The 19988-nt window shown below is 47.6% G+C and overlaps 1 protein-coding gene across 2 annotated transcripts in view; it reads right to left on the bottom strand.

The window, feature by feature from the left end:
• Positions 1-5: 5 nt before the first annotated feature.
• Positions 6-19988, bottom strand: part of MKRN2 (makorin ring finger protein 2) — a 31111-nt gene continuing 11128 nt past the window's right edge. For both annotated transcript variants that reach the window (XM_072941882.1, XM_006206797.4), the window contains 7 exons: positions 12861-12989; positions 11757-11938; positions 10324-10628; positions 9270-9484; positions 7660-7770; positions 1358-1502; positions 6-1256 (listed from right to left, as the gene is read on the bottom strand). In XM_072941882.1, the coding sequence (XP_072797983.1) occupies positions 1119-1256; positions 1358-1502; positions 7660-7770; positions 9270-9484; positions 10324-10628; positions 11757-11938; positions 12861-12989 (1225 nt within the window). In that variant the 3' untranslated portion in view covers positions 6-1118. The remainder of the gene's footprint in view (positions 1257-1357; positions 1503-7659; positions 7771-9269; positions 9485-10323; positions 10629-11756; positions 11939-12860; positions 12990-19988) is intronic.

The following is a 19988-nucleotide window of genomic DNA, read 5'->3' as shown; positions in this document are numbered from 1 at the left end:
GGATCTCTGCTTGGAATGATTTTATTTCTGCCTTTGTCACCGTTCACTAAAGAGTTAACTATGAAAATTAATTATGCAAAAAGCACTTGAAACTCAGGTAAGAGTAGACCTTTCTAACCACACTTTACAGTAATGCATTTTATAAAATATTTGGTATCTGCAGCCGTTTATAAAAACAGGTAATTCAGGCTTGGAGTGAGTTCTGATTGACAAGGTGATGCTCCTTCAATTAAAACCACAACTGATGACAGAGTTCTCTGCAGGACCATCGTTGGGGCAGAATCAGAAACTTTTCTTGGGTGCTGTTAAATTTTTATAAAATTCCGAATCAAAGCCCGGTTTTACGGATGAGAATACGTGTCACTTGTGTGCAGTGAGCCCTCAATATGATGACCCCTGGGCACAAGCCAGCAGGTGAGGGCCAGGGACACATTTCCCTGAAGGCACATGTGCAAGGTTCCTCCGGTCAGGACCCCAACACCAACCACAGACAAGGGACTGGACCTCTGCCCTGGCCCCCTTACGAAGAAGAGGGTCTGTGCTTCAGCTTGTTTACTGGGTGTCCAGCAACGTGACTGCTGCTCTGACTGGGGACACTGAAGGCAACAAGTGCCCTAAATAAAGTTGTTTAGTGCTAAGGTGTGCAGCGCCCACTTTGTTTTTTGAAAAGCAATGTACAGGTCACGTTTTTTGACCACACTATCAGTACACTAGGGAATCCTTACACCATACAGAATCCTTTCAAGGGCTGAAGAATCCTTTGGTAAGAAAAATGAGCCTGCTGCCGTAGGGCCAGCTGCACGCTGGCTGTTACAGGAGCGAGAGCTCACGGAGGGCAGAAGCCCAGTTAGTTTCAAGCAATCAACTCTGGCCGGTTAGCAGGGCCCCTGAGGAGCTCGAGGTGCAACTAAGACAGCAACTATGAAAGTAGCGATTCCACATACTTGTTAGGTTACTTTATATCCTTCACGCTTCCCGTGGATGAGACCAAGGTGAAGTACAACCTCACTCAAATCCAAGTGACACACACCTCGGGCTGCCGTGAAGGAGGTGCTGCACACCCTGGCCCGGAGAAGGCTCAGCCGGCAGAGCCAAGATGCAAGGCGACTGTCCGGTCTTCAGGATTCTGACGACTCCACCCCGGACAGGTGCATGAAGAGGTCCCCCAGCTCCGTCACGTCGACGTCTTCAGTGCTGGGGGCGTGCCGGCTCTCTCGGCTCTCGATGAAGTCCCAGAGTCGCACTGAGTTGAAGAACTGCAAGAAGAGCCAGCAGACACATCTGGTTACCGCTGCAGGAGGGGTCCAGAGCGGCCCCACAGGGAGCTGTTCCCGACCAGTCACAGCAGAGCCCTCACCCTCACGGTGCCTTCAGAGCTGAGCTGTTTCCGAGGTTTCTCCGGCTCTGCTAGCCGCCCGTCAGGATACGCGTGGCGGTAGAGGCATTTGCTTCCAAAAGGGCAGGTCCCTTTGCCTTGCTCAAAGTATTTACAAGCTTTTTTTCTGAAAAGCAGAAAGAAAAAAAAGAGGATGGCAGAAAAATCAGCCTCACGTTACAGGTGGGGAAACGGGCTGAGAGGTCGGGGTGCTGATTTCCAGGCTGGATAAAAACCACACGACTTTCACGTGCATGGGGACCCCACTGCGTTGGAGCCTGTGTGCTCTCCAAAGGCCTTCAGGGGAAGGTAGGTCTGACCGACCCTCTGGGCCAGCTGTCTGGGCTCCAAGGTTCTGAAGCTGGGCTACTTGCTTCAGCTCAGTCCATAAAGGAGCTCCACCCAGGAAAAGTTTTCCCTTCCTCCTGGCCAGCAATGATGTCAAGGCGACCACAGGAAGCCCTGACAGGGAGTCACAGGGAAAGCTGCGCATCTTAGCAGCTGCCTAAAGTTACAAGTCTCAGTCTAATTTTCCTTGGTCCCCACCCTCCAAAGCAGAGCTTCCTAACTGTGCTACAGATCCTCTGTCTGAATAGTGTTTTTAAATGCATAAAATAAGACACACAGGTCTACAAAATAGTTACTAAGAAGTTAAAAAAAAAAACTTTCCCTCTTACCTTGAAACTCCAGCTCCAGAGCCCTGTGCTAAGAACCCCTGCCCCTGAGGAAACTCGGAGCCAGAGACTTCCCCTTCCTTCTTGCCGGAAGGAAACCTGGGCGATGCAGTTAAAAAGGGTCCCAAGCCGAAGACGGGGAGATGCCCACGCAGCAGCCCTTCCTCTGTCGGAGGCGGGAAGGGGCAGAAAGGGCCACTGCGGCTGGAGCTGCTGGGGTCCTGATGGCGGCAGACAAGGAAGCAGCCTCCTTGATAACGTTTTTTTCCCAGACAAGGGAACGGCAAAGACGGGGATGGAAGTGTGAGGCAGGCCTCGGGGCAGCACCGAGGGCTCCCTAACAGCTGTCGGTGGTGGGAAGGAGCCGCCCCGCTGGGCGGGGGGTCCGCTCTCCCAGCTCGGCTGGGAGGTCTAAGGACCCGACACCTGCCACGGCCGCTGCCCCCGATGTTCGGGCAGAGCTTCACTGACCGCTTGAACGGTGAGTTCTTACCAGAGTCTGCGGGACACCAGCTGTGACAAACTCATCTGGTTCAAAAATTATTCTCTAGTGCCCACTCCCCAAGTAATTCTCCTCTCAGCCTTACCTGGTCACAAAGGACAAAAGCCTCCGTTCACTCTGACTCCCTCTTTGCTCTCAGCTCTCACATCCGGTGGTGACTTCTGCTTACAGAGCACCTCCCTGTCCCTTCAGTTCCTACCTGGCTGAAGCCCTGGGGCACCGTTCTCCGTTCCTGCCTCCCTCCCACCGGGCTGGACCCTCTTCACATCATCACAGTGTCCCCAAACGGCCTGTCCTTGTCATCCTGTTCTTAAAGACACAGTCAGGCTGAGACTCGAAGCCCCTTCAGACTTGACTCCCTGCAGGAGCCCCCACACCCTTCTGCACACCTCTTTCAACCCAGGGCCCCCTCCCACTGCCCCCCAAACCATTCTGCACCCGTGTCATTCCACCCGTCCCCCACTGGTGCTTCAAGGCTCGAGGTCCCGTCCTGCTTCCCTGACACTCCCAGGTGGGTCCCAGGGCCTTCTCTGTTGTGACATCTGGCTCAGGCCTCTCATGATGAATTTGTCACCAGAAAACCTGGGTCATAATTGCCCTTTTGCAATTTCCCATGAAATTTCTTACTAATTTTTTACTTTATATTCTCTTACTAGTGCTTAGCTTGAAGGAGTCTGGCCTGTAGCTCAGTAAATGTCTGTGGAATATAAAAAAAAAAAGGAAAAAACACCCTCATCAACAGAAAACAAACAAAAGCCAACCCAAAACAGAAACCAAGGCCAAGAAGACCCGAATAACAACAACATGAGACTTTCTGGACAACTCCAACAGCGCACCTTTCTACAGGCTGGACCCCTCTGCCTTGCCACTCCTGCCCTCTGGTGGACACACAGTAGCACCACATGAGGGAAAAATGGTAAAAAAAAAAAAAATCAAGCCTTTATAATCAATATGCAACTTAAAGGAAACATTTAAAAAGGTAACAGAGTTCTGATTTTAGCACCCTTCCTGCAGATTAACTGGAAACACAGGTATTATTTAAAAACCTAAAGGCACTGGAGGATGAACAAAAACAGGATTCCTCAAGCGATTAGACACCCTGGAAGGATGGAATGGCAAGTACCTTTTCCAGAAAAAATAGTTTTTAGCCTAGTGCAGGCCCAAGTCAAGTATCCATGCAGGGCAGCTAAAACTCCAGTGGAAAATCCAGCCTGAAGAACAAAAAGAGAGTTGGAAGAAACGAGCCACTGAGAAGTGAGGAAGCAGCCCTACAGTGAAAAGGGCCCGAGACGGACCCATCCAAACACTGTTACTAACTCCGCCCAAATCCTGGACGAGCCTCCGACCCACATCCCCGCGCAGCAGGCTCCAGGTGCCTTAGCTAAGGATGACGCCTGAACAGAGATCTCAACTGCTGCCCAGGGTCCGAGTTCAAACAAAACCGTCGACACGTTACAGACGAACCTAACAGAATCCAAGGTCCCCACAGGGTAACACTGACTGTCCAGGCTACAATCCAGAATACTCAACACGATGAAGAATCAGCAAAATGTGGCCCACTTGTAAGAGAAAAGACAATCATCAACAGAGACCAACTTCAAGATGACAAGGATGCCAAAGCAGCTACTATAAACGTGTTCCAGAAGACAGAGGGGAGAAACAAAAACCAGAACACCGGAGCCGGAAACCTGTGGGACAACATACAGAAGTCTATCACCTGTAATTCAAGTCCTAGAAGAGAAAAGGTAGAAAAAATACGTGATGAAACAAGGGCCAGAACTGCCCTGGATCTGGTGACCAATGTAAACTTACAAATTCAGAGAGAACCAAGCAGTAAAATATGAAGCAAGCCCCTCCTGGGCAAAATACCAAACTGCTGAAAACCACGCAGAGCAGAGGCCCAGAGGAGTGACGCACTACAGTCTGAATGAGGAGTGACTGCTTAGACACTGCCGAGGCCAGGTTACAGAGGAACAGCATCTGCAAAGTGCTGAAAGAAAACAGGGGTGACCCCAAACTGTTATCTCAGAATTCTAGTCAGTGAAAGAGGAGGCAAAAATGGAAATAAGATCAAGCAGACCAATACAGTCAATGAAAAATCCTTCAAGTATGAGGGGGAAAGTTATTTCTAATAAAAAGAAAACTAAGAACTCATCAACAGATCAACAAAATGTGAAAGGCAGTTCTTGACGCCGAAAGGAAATTGTATCAATTGGAAGGAATTACATATCAAATGAAAGAGCAATGGAAATATTAAGTATCTAAGTAAGTATTTCTTCCTCTTAAAACTATACAAGTTTTTTAAGGCAAAAATTACATTATCTTGTGGGGTTCTAATGAATGTAAACATTACATCCATACGTTAAAGTTGCAGGATACAAAGTCAATACACAAAAATCCATTGTTTTCCATATACTGACAATGAGCTATTGTCAGAAACAGAAATTAAGAGAACAGTCCCATTTACAATTGCATCAAAAAGAATAAAATACCTAGAAATACCAAGGAGGTGAAAGATCTGCACACTTAAAATTATGTAAGACATTGAGGGAAGGAATCAAAGGCAACGGGGAGAAATCCTGTGCTCATGGGCAGGAAGAATTAATACTGTTAAAATGTCCGTGCCACCAAAGCAATCTACAGATCGATGCAATCTCTATCAAAATTCCAGTGGAATTTTTCACAGAAATAGAAAAAGCAATCCTAAAATTTGCAGGGACCCACAAAAACCTTGACTAGCTAAAGCAATCCTAAGAAAGAAGAACAAAGCTGGAGGCACCACACTCCCTGATGTCAAATTACAGCATAAAGCTATAATGATCAGAACAGTACTGACAGAAACAGACACACAGATCAGTGGAGCACAACAGAAAGCCCCAGAACAAACCATACACAGATGGTCGATTACCTCACAACAAAGGAGCCAAGAACATACCACGGGGAAAGGACAGCCTCTTCAAAAAATGGTGTTGGGAAAACTGGACAGCCAGAGAATGAAACTGGACCACTATCTTGCACCACACAAGAAGTAACTCAAGATGGATTAGACTTGAGTGTAGGACAGGAAACCATAAAACTCCCAGAAGAAAACACAGATGACAACAGCAAAAATAAGAGGGAACACATCAAACTAAGAAGCTTCTGCAGAGCAAAGGAAACCATCATAAAACAAAAAACAACCTACTGAGCAGAAGAAAACATTTGCAATCACATACCTGATAAGGGGTCAATACCCAAAATACATAAAGAACTCATACAATTCAATAGCAAAACAAACAAACAAAACCAATCAGATTTTTTTTAACTTGGGCAGAGGAACCGAAGAGACAAAAAGATGTAAATTGCCATCAGGTACATGAAAACATGCTCAACATCACTACTCATTGGGGAACTGCAGATCAACACCACAGTGAGGTGTCTGTCCCCTCATACGAGTCAGACAGATCTCTGCACCCCATGTTCCCTGCAGCATTATTCACAACAGCCAAGATATGGACACAAGCTGAGCTGTTTGACAGATGAACAGATGAAGATGTTACACAAGTCAGAAGGGAGAGAGAGACAACGGCAGAGACTGGAGTTACACTGCCACCAGCCACTAGAAGCCAGGAGAGGGGCCTGGAACAGTTCTCCCTCAGAGGCTCCAGGAGGAAGCCCTGCCCACATTTTGGATTTTGCACTTCCCGCCTCCAGACCTGCGAGGAAATACATTTCTGTTGTTTTAAGCCACCCAGTTTGTGGTGCTCTGTTACAGCAGCCTTAAGAACTGAATCCACCACGGTCTAGTTAAGTAACACTTGTCCCCCAACAACATGGCTCAGGTTCCCATTACCACCACACTCAGCTATGAGTGAAGCAGCCACTGTCAGCGCTTCAGTCCCAACCCTGCACGAGTGACGTGTGTGCCACAGTGGGCGGCCCATCGTGTCCCACTGTCTTCTGAGGCCTGGCGGTGACTAGTCCCGGCGCACCTGCCGCTCTGTGTGCTGTGCCGCCTCCCTGCTCCCCAGTGAGAAACCTAAATGGCACTTTATAAAATTGATCACTGAAAGAGGAAATTGGCCAGAAAAAAGAGAAGTGAAATGAAAAGTGGATTCACTAGAAGAGAAGTCTGAATCCTCAACCCTTCCACCAAGTCACCGCATCAGCAAGTCCATCCCTGCTCTGAACAGATCCAGAATCTGACCACTTCCCACCACCTCCGCCTCCTACCCTGGTCCAAGCCACTACCACCTCTCCCCTGGGCTGTTTAACACCTGAAGTGGCCTCCCCGTTTCCACTTCTGCCTCCTCTTTCTATATATTCTCCATAGTTCAGCCAGTGACCTTCCAAAATATCCATCAGATCACGTCACTCTGCAGGTCAAAATCCTACGACGGCTATCCCTCTCGTCCAGACTAAAAGCCCAGTCTGTCGGATGGCCTACAGAGCCCTACGCAAGTCACCCCGCTCCCCTGCCCTGGTCTCCAGCAGTCCCCCCTCCAACCCCACTCCTGCCTCACCAAGGCAGACACCCTCCAGCCTGAATTCTGCAGTGGCCACTCCCTGCACCTTGAGTGTTCTTGTCAACCACGCAGACAGGGCTTACTGCCTCACCTCCTCGTGTTCACCTCACCGAGGCATCTCCAGTCCCCGCACTGACACTGCACCCCCTCGCTTCCTCTCCCCACTCTCAGGATTATTTTGCACTTTTAGCTCCATCTAATATATATTTTCCTATTTATTTTGTTTATGCTTCTTCATTCTCCTTCAGTAGAATGTCTACTGTGTGGCAGCTGGGATTCGACTGACTGTTTACTGCTGTGTTCCCAGCAACAGGAAAAGGCCTGATTCATCTAGATCTTTCACCATGATCTGTTGACTGATCAGAGATGGCAAGAGCCTCAGAACTAGGGGCAGGACTTCTAGGGGACACGGCTTGGCTGAAGAGCCGGTAAGCAAGTGCACTTCACCACGGCCTTGCTCCCCTCTGCGTCCCGACCCCCACTTGATGCCAAGAAAAAGAAGATGCCGAGGGCCTCAGGCCCTCCCAGGGAGGCCCTGCACGACGCAGAGGCTGGACCGAGCCAGGCCGGCACCGGGATCACACCTGAGTGCAGAGCACTTACCCCATTCCCTGTTTGAAAGCTTCAATCAACTCGTTCTTTTTATTCTGATCTTCTACCCAATACACACTTGGAATTACGAACTCTGATATCACACGGCATTCTGGACAAGACCTGAAATGAGAATCGGGTTAGTAAGGGAGAGATCCAGTTGCAAGTCCCTTGCTCAAATGCACGACCACTTCAGAGGTTTCCTACCCCCAAACTACAAAAAGCGACAATCGCGATCCTCTGAACCTAATTTACCACTAAAATATGTTCTTCTCAACAAAAGACAACCCAATTTTAAAATGGGGAAAGGATATGAGTAGGCATTTCTTCAAAACACAAAAAGATGTTCAGTTCCATTAGTTATCATGGAAATACAAATCAAAACCAACAGTAAGATATCACTTCACACCTACTAGGATGGCTAACATCAGAAATGAAAGTATTGGCAAGGATAGGGAGAAGCTGGAATCCTCACGTTGCTGAGGGGAATGGAAAATGGTTCGGCCACTTTGGTTGAAAATGTTTCCATTTGCCTAGTAACTCCACTCCTGGGTGTACACTCGAAAGTACTGAAGAAGGTATTCAAACAAACACACAGATGTGTCCAGGAGCTAGCCACAAGAGCCAAAAGACAGAGACAACCCAAATGTCCATCAACTGATGAGTCTAGAAACAGAATGTGGTCCAGCCACACAAGGGATTATCATTCAGTCGTAAGGAGGAACCAAGGGAGCTCTTAACACACGATGCTCCGTGAAAGAAGCCTGACACCTTGTATGGCTCCACTGATAGGAAATATCCAGAACAGGCAGATCCACAGAGAGAGATCAGTGGTGGCCAGGGGCTGGAAGGAGGGATGAACAGGCAGGGACTGCAAGTAGAGATTTCTTTTTAAGATGTTGAAAACATTCTAAAGTTAGATTGCAGTAACGGTTGCACAACCCTATGAATATATTAAAAAATACTAAATTGTACATTTTTATCTCAATAAAGCTATTATTTTACCACACAAATGTGGGACTCCAGGCAAGTTACCTGACCTCGCTAGACCTGACCTGTAACATGAGGATGGTGAGCACAGGGTCTCTGAGAGAACTAGGGCTGAATGTGCAAGCACACTTCCCGAGAGCACACTGATGTGCCAGCTTCCCCAGTGAGGTGGCTCCTCTCCTATCCCACTGCAGACCTAAGACTCCTGTGTTGTTCTGTGTCAATTATATCTCGGTAAAGCTAGGGAAAAAAGAACCCTGTGTCAGCTCACTGAGCACATCCCAGTATCAGACATTCTGTGAAATGTGTTGTGTGCACCATTCCATTTAATCCTCAACCCCTTTTTAATAGATGGAAAAAAGAAATGAAGCTAAAAAGGTCAACAGCCAATCGGCCTAAGGGCAGACCACCAGTCACTAAGCACCAGAGCCAAGGGGGCCATCTCACAGACGCTCCCTGCCCCGTGTCCCCAAGACCCTAAATGCCTGGCAGGCACCGTCGCCCACATTCTGAAGGAAAAGGTGCTCAGGCTCAGGGAGGGGCTGGGACTTGCTCAACTGCCTGCAGCCGGTGGCCAGGAGCGCGAATCGAACTCTCCCCCTGGTTCCCCAGCTGCGCCCTGCCGCACTTACTTGATGATGGGGTTCTCAAACTGCTTGGCACACCTCCACTGCCGGATGCAGGGCAGGCAGTACGTGTGGTTGCAGTTGGAGAGGATCCCGAACCTGCGCTCGGAGGCCGACGCCTTCTCCAGGATCACCTCCATGCAGATGCTGCACACTTTGTCCTGACTGGCCTGGAAGGCAAAGGCCTTCTCCATCTCGTGTTCGAATGTCGCCATGCAGAGCTGAAGCACAGAGGGGAGGAGGGAAACCTCAGGTTCTGGGCTGGGAGCTGCCAGAGCACAACCAGGTCAGGCAGCCCCCCGGGCCCCGCCCTTGGGACAAAGCGCCCTCGGGCCATCACCGGCTCAGCCCCAAGCTTTCCAGCACTGATAGAGTCACCTCCAATTTAAAGCCAAGACCAGAGGCCCACAGAGGTTAGAGGACTACGGTGGGGTTGTGGAGGTCACAAGGACTGGGACCCTGGTCTCCCGGGCCCCGCCTTCCCTCACCACATCAGAACTGCTCAGTAACCCACAATCTGAAACGGCAGGCTGGCGGTCCAGTCAGAGGTGAGGAGCATCACTCCTTCCCAGGAGAACAAGTTATTTAGTAAGTCCCCTCATTCCGGAAGCAGGTAGTGAACGCCTCCCAAGTGCAGCACTGAGTATCAGGTGCCAGAGTCAACACAAAAGATACGCAGGCTGAGGCACAGGGGACAGACACGAGTCAAGCCCGCACGCATGGCACCAGGACAACATCGCACCCGGGGAGGAGGGGAGCTCCAATCTCTGCTCACCCCAACACGCCCTGGGAGACAGCGGAGGGTGCAGAAAACCTCCACACGCCGCACTCCTCCCTGCCTCCCGCCCGTCTGCACAGCCTCCCCCACACTGCAGCCTAATGACCTGAAAGGTCCCTTCTGACACCAGGCTCCTCCAGCTCCTCCGGACTCGGCCTGGCTGGCCGGGTCCAGGATGTAGGCATTATCAGCGGAAAGGTGCTAACACAAATACCAACGACTCTGCCCCTTGGTGAACCTCTTATTTCTTGAAACGAGTTCACATGAAGGCTTGCGCAGTACCTTCTCATGAGCTTTCCTTTGCTCTGGGTCGAAGGGGTGCAGGACTCGTAACCTGCAGATCTCACACACTTCCCCGTGCAGGTAGACGCAAGCGTCCCCAAATCGGCACTCCCCGGCCGCCGCGTAGGGGCACAGCTGCTGCTCGCTGCCATAGGAGCTGCTGGCTTCCAGGTCGTCCAGCCCGCTCCTGATGGCATCCAGGTAGGAATGCGGCTTCATCTCCAGGCTGCTGTGTGGGTCGCTGCAGCCCCCTGGACTGCTCACCGCACTTGGGCAAGTCTTTTCTTCAGCCAGGCCGGAGAGATCTTAGGACAAAGCACACAGCACACACACAGGTGAAAACTGGCCCAAACTTTCTGGTAAGCAATCAGTCAAAAGCTGACAAAGTACTCTGACATTGGGAACTTTACTCTTGGGAATGTACAGAAAAACAGGCCAAGAGGAGAAAGTGAAAAAGTGTTCACAGTCACACTACTTAAAATCGTAATAAAAACACCCATAACTGGCAACACAGGGAAAGCCAAAGTGGCCGTGATAAATAATTTAAAAAGCAACTTCAGTGTTCTTTTGTATAAAAGTGGCAAGTACATTAAGTGTCAATACATGGATCAGCTATATTTAATACAAAAATTAGAAAGAAAACAAAATATAAGTCAAAGGGAATGCAGAATGAGGTCAAAAGAACACAGCCTTTTGGTTTCCTTTCTACCAGTGAAGCTACTGACCATTTGAAAGATAACGAGAATGAAAATCTGGAGCAAGTCCTGGGGCCTGAGGCCAGTGTCGAATTGCCCTTCAGCCACACGCCTCTCACAGCAGAAGCCCCTGTCTTCCCACCACACACCGCTCACCTTTAGAGGGACATGGTGATGGGCTGGGTTACTTGTTTGTTAAGGACAGAAGCTGCCTATCCTACGCTGCACAATTCCCAGAACTAGAAACCCCTTTCCCTAGTGAGGACGAGTCAGTGAAAACGGCTGCTACAATGTGCAGCCTTCTACCCACGCAAACCCAGTTCCGGGCACAGACCACTCCCCAGACCCCGACATGCTATTCTATTTCCAAAGGTACAACTGGTCAGTACAAGAACTAAGACTATGAACTGACCAAAAGGTCAAACAGGGAAACATGCCCTTTATTAAAATACGGAGCTTTGAAATGAACAGTGTGGTACTTCCTGGAAATGGGCAACCACCCCATGCAGATGGCTGTTCCACAGTGACAAAAAGGTCACCTTTCTGTTTTCCCAGGCCAACTTGGGGCTCTGCCCCCACTGTGGGCACAAGGTCAAATGCATCATCTGAACGCTCCGCAGCCAGGACAGGTCTGGGGAGGAGGTGAGAAGCCCTCTTGACAAGAGAGTCCACCCAGGAGCCTCAGGAAAAGCGAGAACTGCTCTCCAAAAAGGCAACAGAAGGACTCTGCCCACTCACTTCGGTCTCGAAGCACCAATGTTCGCTTTTCACGTTTCCCAGGCTCGTGTAAGTTAGTTTTCACGATTGATGCAGTGATGTCGGAGGGAGGGTGAGAACTGTGGAACCCCGGGGAGGGCACACCGTGGGGCACGGTGCCCACAGCACCACCAGCTGCAGTAGAGGGCCTCGTGTGGTCGTACCTAAACAGGACACACAGCAGATGTGTTATGGGCACACCATACACACGCGTCCCTCGCTCCCCAGACCTGGAACGTCCCTCCTCCTGCTCCACTGGTAGACGTGGAGAATGAGATGACCTTTTCCCATATTTTAATGGATAAAAGGCTTACCAATTAGTAAGAACTGCCTGGCAATTCAGAGTGAGTGGCACATTGCTGTCTATCTCCTACACTTAAGTGTCCTTGTGGGACTGGAGTGGGACAGACCTATTGCCCCAGACCACACAAAGAGCGCCTGGCAGCTCCCGGGATGTTGACTGAGCAGCCTCCCCTGGACTGTGTCTCTGGGGCCCCCAGGGGCAGAGCGGGTGGGGCAGAGAGGGCCAACTTCCAGCATCCCAGGAAAGCAGATCAGCTTTTCTCTACAAAAGCACAGGAGGTTTTGAATGTTTTCCCGTCTAGAAGTTATAAAACTTGCCTACAGATGTCAGGGGAAAAAAAGAAGATTCTATACGCACATACGTGTTCCCTGCAGGGGTACTCACAGCAAAAAACTGGAAGCCACTCAAGCATCTAATACAGGAACAGTTAATAAATGATGGCATGTTAACATCATGAAATACTGTAAGGTTACAGGTAGGAGATAAAGGAGCAGCACTGGAAGGAGCTTATGACATGTTAAATGGGGGAAGCAAGACATACACTCTTACGCATGCTGTGAGTGCAATTTTAAACTGCAGATTCATAACAACAGGCCTGAGAAGTGACTGAAAAAAATAAAATTATTTTTAGGGTACTGAAATTGGGGTTGCAAACGATTTCTGTAACGTCACATTACTCTTAAATGAAAGTTCTCCCCTCATCAAGACCCATGCTCCAAATGACGGATTTCAATCCCCGACAGTCCCTCAGCGTGACGCCGCGGATGCAGCGGGGCTCTTGCCTGCAGCGAGTTCCGTAGGCGCAGCAGCCCTTCTGGTAGTATTTGCAGATGGTGGATGGCTTGCTGTTGGCCAAGTCATGAGAGAACAGGCACTGGTTTCCTTCCCGACACACACCATGCATAAAATACCTGAAGAGACAAGCAGAGGCATAAAACTTTCACAGACACGCTTTGCTTTATAGCATCACCACATTCTAGCTTGCACACAAACGTACATCGTGTGTGTAATATGTCTCAAGACCCTGCTGGGCACTGGAGATACACGTGTGTCCCTGACTCCAAGACAGAGTGATTTCAGATGCACCTTAACTACTTCAATGACAGCTCTTCTGGAAGAAAAACGATCCTCCAAATTTCTGTCTTAAGATATATCCTCTTAAAACAGTATGGAGATTCCTCAAAAGGCTAAAAATAGACTTAACACACGATCCAGCAGCAGTCCCACCCCTGGGCACACACCCAGAGGGAACCTTAATTCAAAAAGACACCTGCACCCCAGTGTTCACAGCAGCACCATTTACAACAGCCAAGACGTGGAAACAGCCTAAATGTCCACTGACCCATGACTGGACAAAGAGGTTGTAGTATATTTATACAATAGACTACTACTCAGCCGTAAAAAATAATAAAATAATGTCATTTGCAGCAACATGGATGGACCTAGAGATCGTCATTCTAAGTGAAATAAGCCAGAAAAAGAAAGGTACCATATGACTTCAATAAAAAATACATATATACCAAAAAAAGATATATCCTCTTGAGATATGTCACATATAGGGGTAAAGTGTGAGCCTTGTAGTTGAGAACATACACTGCAAAACTGCTCTGCTCTCATGGCTGCAGTGGAGTTAGAAAGACAAGGGCTCAAGGTCCAGTCCTGCCACCTATAAGCAGGTCACAAAACTAACTTCCCTGGGCTTTGCTACCTTTACCTATAAAATGAAAATTACACTTCCTACTTCACTGAGCTGTGAGGATCAAGTTAAGATAGTGTAGCACCAAAAGATTTCTCCACAGGAATGTGGCACTGAGACGTCCAACTGTGGCCCCGAAGGAGTAACTGGGAGCCATTCTGGTTCTGTCCAGCCAGCACAGACAGACCCGCCTGAATCCTCAGACGAGAGCTCAGAGACACCCCAGAGGAACACGCCTTGGCATTAAGGGTACACAAGCCCTACAGGAAAGAGATTTCAGACCTGCTCTAATAGTTTAGAACACAAAACAGAACAAGCTTCAAAAGGATGTAGCTGATAGCAAATAATTTACTGTCAGCTGAAACAAACTTTAATACTCTTTGAAGGAAGACAAATCCAAATACTCAAAATCAGTCACAATGTTTGGCATCCAATCAAAAATTCTCAGGTACACCAAAAAGCAGGGAAACGTGGCCCACAGCCAGGAGAAAACTTGGTCAAAACAGGAATGACAGATGATGGACTCAGCAGACAAGGACTTTAAAAACAGCTATTTCATCAATATGTTCAATATACTTAAGAATTTAAAGGAAAACCTAAAAATAATACAGGGAGAAATGGAAGATATAAAAAAAGAACCGAATGAACTTCTGGAAATTAGAACTACAATATATGAAGTGAAAATTACACTGTAATGGTAAGCACACTAGAGAAGAAAATCTCAGAACACTTGAAGACACAGCAACAGAAACTATCCAAACTGAAGCACAGAGAGGAAGAAAGAGAAAGGACAGATTTTGGCTTCTAGCTACGAAGGAGTATGGAACTTGCCCTCCCACTGTGAAACTAGAAAACAGAACAAAATATATGAGACAACTGCTTTCAGACTGGGACAAAAGGTGACACAAGACTGGCCCCAGAGAGAAGGGAAACAAGGGCCCAGCGCATGCATTTCTGGCTGGAGGCATATCTTGGACCTTGGTGCAGGGAGGGGAACCCCAAGCAGAGCACTGCTGTCGTGCAGAGCTGAAGGGACAGAGACTGGAGTTCAAGGAGGCTCTTTACAGAGCCTGCACAATCAACTGACTTGATAAAGGTGTCAAGGAGATTCAACAAATGACGCTGGACCCAGTACCTGTATGGAAAAACCAGGACTCAAACATTACGTGTCTGTTGCTGTTACCTGATAGGAGTGACGTACACAGCACACCCTGCGATGCATCCCAGCCAAAAAGTTTAATGTGAACCCAGCAAAACTGCAGCTCTAACGCCTAGTTTACAGGAGACACAGGGGACTAGGACAAGATAAAAGGCCCCATGAGGAAGCAGCCAATGAAACAGAGAAGAGAGGCGATGTGTGGGCCAGCTCTCTCCAAAGAGGGGCCATGGGAAAAAGAGAAGGAGGGGCTGGGTTTGGAAAACAGTTTGGTGGTTTCTTAAAACCTTAATCATAAACTTACATGACTCAAGAATTCCACTCCTAGGTGTTTACCCAAGAGAAACGAACACACGTGTTCACACAGGTACTTGGACACAAATGTTCACAGCTGCAGTATTCATTACAGTCAGAAAGTGGAAACTTTTACAATCCCACTCACAGGTGAATGGATAAACAAAATAAAATACATCCATGCAGTGGGCTATTATTTGGCAATGAATAATGACACACACCACAACAGGGGTGAACTGCAGACACATTACGTGTGGGGCTCAACAGACCGCATGCTGCGGGAGTCCATTCACCCGGGGGACAGAGCAGTCCCTGCACAGACCACTGTACGGCCCGACAGTCCACATCTACAATGGGCCCTACACACGGTATGTAAGTTCCATTTCAATAAAGCTTTTAAAAAAGAAAATTTAAAAAGAAGGGAACTGCACCAGGTTAGTAGGCAAAATACAAGGTACACAATAACCAGATACAGCATTTAGTCCTGGACTGTATTTGGTTTGGATAAACCAGTTGTAAAAAACATTTCTGGGACAAATGGGGAAATCTGAGTACAGACTACGTATCAGATCACTTACTGACATGGCAAGTTGAAGATTAACTGAAAAAAAAGCAGGTTATAAAACAGAACATACAGTAAAATGGTGTAGGCGCTATGTAAAATAGTACAGTGAGCCTCAAAACATTAAAAATAGAATACCACGACTCAGCAGATCCACTGCTGGGTACACAGACAAAAGACCTGAAAGCAAGAATTCCAGTATCTGCACACCCCCGTTCACAGCAGCATTATTCAGTAGCCAAAAGGTGGAAACCATCCAACTGTCCATCAGCAGATGGTGGGTAAACAAAATGTGGTCTATACACACAATGGCATATTGCTCAGCCTTAAAAAGGAAGGAAGCGCGGACCCATGCTACATTGATGAACCTCGAGGGAACTGTGCCAAGTGAAATAAGCCAGACACAAAGACAAGCACTGTATGACTCCACTCACACGGGTACTTAGATTCTGAGTCAAGTTCACAGAGCGAGGATGCAGTGTGGTTGTTGCCAGGGGCTGGGAGAGGCAGAATGAGGAATTAGTGTTTAGAGGGGACAGAGTTTCAGTCTGGGAAGATGAAAACAGTTCTGGAGACGGTGGTGGTGACCGCCCCACGTAAGTGTGAATGTACTTGATACTACTGACCTGTACACTTCACAAGGGTTAAGATCGGGGTTGGGGGTAGAGCTCAGTGGTAGAGTACATGCTTGGCGTGAGGTCCTGGGTTCAATCCCCAGCACCTCCGTTAAAAAAATGGTTAAGATGGTAAATTTCCATTTTGCCACATTAAAAAATTTTGAAACAGCACATACAGTATGCTCTTATTTTGGTAGATTTTATATATATATATGTATACACACAAACATACATACACAAACATCCCTACATTTAAAAAATCTAGAAAGACACACAATAGTGTGTTAAGAGTGGCAGTCCTTGAAGGTAAGGCATATGATATTTTTATTTTCTTATTTTTGCCAATCTGTACTTTCTAACATTTCTACCATGAACATAACTGCTCTTGTAATAGCGAATGGTTGTTTTAGTTTTAAAAAATAATAAACTATTGAATTATAAACTGGCGAAGGTATGGTTAAAAAAAAACATAAAATGCTCAGTACAGTGCCTGTCTCATAGTAGGAACCCCCTAAGTTCAGCTCTTACTAGAGTCTAGTGGAAAACACTGGCAATTATGCTGACAGTTACAAGAGTGATGTATGCCCGTGACAACGTCTGCACAGTGCTGTGCTGAGGACCGAGGGACGGGGACCAGGGCGGCGTCAAGAGAATGCCAGGCCAAGGGACTGCAGAGTGGACGGGTGCCAGTAGGTGGGGAAATATGTGCCAGAAAGAGGCAGAAAGGCAGGAAGGGAGGCCCCAGAGGGTGAGGCAGGCCTGCCGAGAGACAGACAGATGGGAGGATCACGACCCCAACTTCCCAACAAGGGACGAGGGGCCCACGGGCAAGTCTGCTCCCTCAGTCTCACAGCAGACGGCGGCAGAGGAAAGGCCACTGGGGCTGCAGAGCGGAGACAGGCTAGAGAGGCTGGAAGTGGGGGAGAGGAGCCCACCAGGAGGCTGCTGAGTAAAGCGGCTTTATCAGTGAACTCCTGTTCTAACTTACTTAAAAATCATGCTCTGGCAACTCTCAAGCACATACACAAGAAGACAGGAGGACGAACTCCCAAGAGGCCCCAGCACCAACCTTCACCCCATCCGCTCCCGAGCAGTCTGGTTGTACCATTTATCCCCTCTCCTACAAGGTTTCAACAGTTTATCTTTTTTAAAGAGGGATAACACATACCTCTTGAATGAAGACTTCTGGGCAAGGAGGGCCCTCGCTCCCTCTGAACAAGTACATTATGAGAAATATATGAAATGAGAGAAGGCACAAAAGCTCCGATGAGCAGCACTCCCGACTCTTTCCAGCACATTCACTTCTTACCTCACTGACCCCTGGCCCTGCTCTGAGGAGGGCCAGCATACACTCATGATGCAGACAGGAAAGCTGAGGCTCAGAGAGGGGCGATGACTTGGAGATCTAACTGCTGGGCAGGAGACCCCAAGTCTGGCCCTTCCTAGAGAGACCTGATCTTCTCCCACCAAAACTGACTTCCTGTCACTCTGCCTTCGTCCACACCATAGCCCCCGTCTAAACGCTGTACCATCTTTCACTGCACTAAACTGTGATAACCCACCTTCCTTCCTGGACCTTCCTGAGTCCTGGCTGGACCAAGAACCTTCTTGCCCCTCCAGCCCAGTGTGCTTTCTCTCCTCCAGCCCTGCAGACTCACCAGTGGCAGTTACATAGCACGGTGCTTCCTAATCTGGGACCCCGACCCAAGGGAGCTGGTGCTCTTGAACAGTTGGGGAACACCTGGTTAACACCATTTATAAAAACAAACTCAAAATGGATTGAACACCTAAATTAAGACTGGAAACCATGATACTCATAGAGGAAACCATAGGCAGAACACTCTTTGATGTAAGTTGTAGCAATATATTTTTTTGGCTCTGTCTCCTAAAGCAAAGGAAATTTAAGCAAAAATAAACAAATAGGACCTAATTAAACTTAAAAGCTTTTGCACAATAAAGGAAACCATCAAAAAAATTGAAAAGACAACCTGCTGAATGTGAAAAAAATTTGCGAATGGTATGACCAATAAGGGGTTAATATCTAAATACGTAAACAGCTCATACAACTCAACATCAAAAAACAACCTGCTTAAAAAAAAAAGGCAGAAGACCTGAAGACACATTTTTTCAAAGAGGACATGCAGATGGCCAAAGGCACATGAAAAGATGCTCAACATCACTAATCATCAAGGAAATGCAAATCAAAATCACAATGAGAGACCAGCTCACATCAGTCAGAACAGCTACCATCAAAAAGAACACAAATAACAAATGTTGGTGAGGATGTGGAAAAAAGGGGACCCTTGTACACTGTTGATAGCAGTTTAAGTTGGTGCAGCCACTGTGGAAAACAGCATGGAGGTTTCTCAAAAAACTAAAAACAGGACTGCCATATGATCTAGCAATCCCACCCCTGGGTATCTATCAAAAAATCCCTAAGAACATTAATTTGAAAAGATACATGCACCTTAGTATGTTCATAGAAGCATTATTTATAATTGCTAAGATACAGAAACAATCTTAAGTGTCCACTGATGGATGAATAAATAAAGAAAATGTGATATACTTACACATAATGGAATACTATTCAGCCATAAAAAAGAATGAAACATTGCCATTTGCAGCAACATGGATGACTTGGAGAATATTATGCTAAGTGAAATAAGTCAGTGAAAAACAAATGCTGTATGTTATCACTTATATGCAGAATCTAAAAAAATACAACAAACTAGTGAATATAACAAAAAAGAAGCACATACAGAGAACAAAACAGTGGTTACCAGTAGGGGGGAAGGGCAATGTAGGGGTAGGGGATTAAGACATACAAACTATTATGTGTGAACTAAGCTGCAAGGACACACTACTGTACAACACAGGGCATATAGCTAATACTTTGTAAGTGGAGTATACACCTTTACAACTGTGAATCACTGTATTGTGTATCTGTAACTAATATAATATTGTACCTCAACTATACTTCACTAAAAAATAAAAATGCCTGGGGACTCCAGGAAGATACAAGCTGCGACCGAACACAGAAAGCCGAAACCTAAGCAAGTATGTGGTTCAGCCCGGAACTGGACAAAAGCTGACAACAGGGGGAAGGGGGCAGTCTCTAAGGAAGGTCTCCCCAGACAGAGCAAGGGTACCAGAGAACAGTGGTGCCCACCACGCTGCACCTGGGTCCCACAAGGGGCCTGGGAGGCTGCCTCAGCTGGAGGCCACAAGATCTGAAGACCTCCCCCACCCCTTGCTCCCCAAGCATACTTCTGTCTCCACTTGTCCGTCTCCCCAAAAGCAGAAGTGTTGACCAGCCCACCCGACAGTTTCTCTTCTCCCAGGAAAATGACCAGAGGGTATTCTAGTTTATATGTCAGTGTCTATTAAGTTTGGCTAGCAAGAGCCACCTCTAAGCGCACCAAAAGAATCAAATTTCTGAGCCTGCAAAGATGACTGGACCCTGTGACATAAGGGACTATACTGAGGTGCCATCCTATCAGGTCCTTCCTGATGGTCAGCTAGGCTCTTCCCAGGCAACACCCCCAGGGGGCCTTCACTAGATCAGAGACTGTACAGTAACTTGCT

This window comes from Vicugna pacos, chromosome 17 (assembly GCF_048564905.1).
Source record: "Vicugna pacos chromosome 17, VicPac4, whole genome shotgun sequence".
NCBI classification, from domain to species: domain Eukaryota; kingdom Metazoa; phylum Chordata; class Mammalia; order Artiodactyla; family Camelidae; genus Vicugna; species Vicugna pacos.
This window is presented reverse-complemented; position numbering and strand designations above follow the sequence as displayed.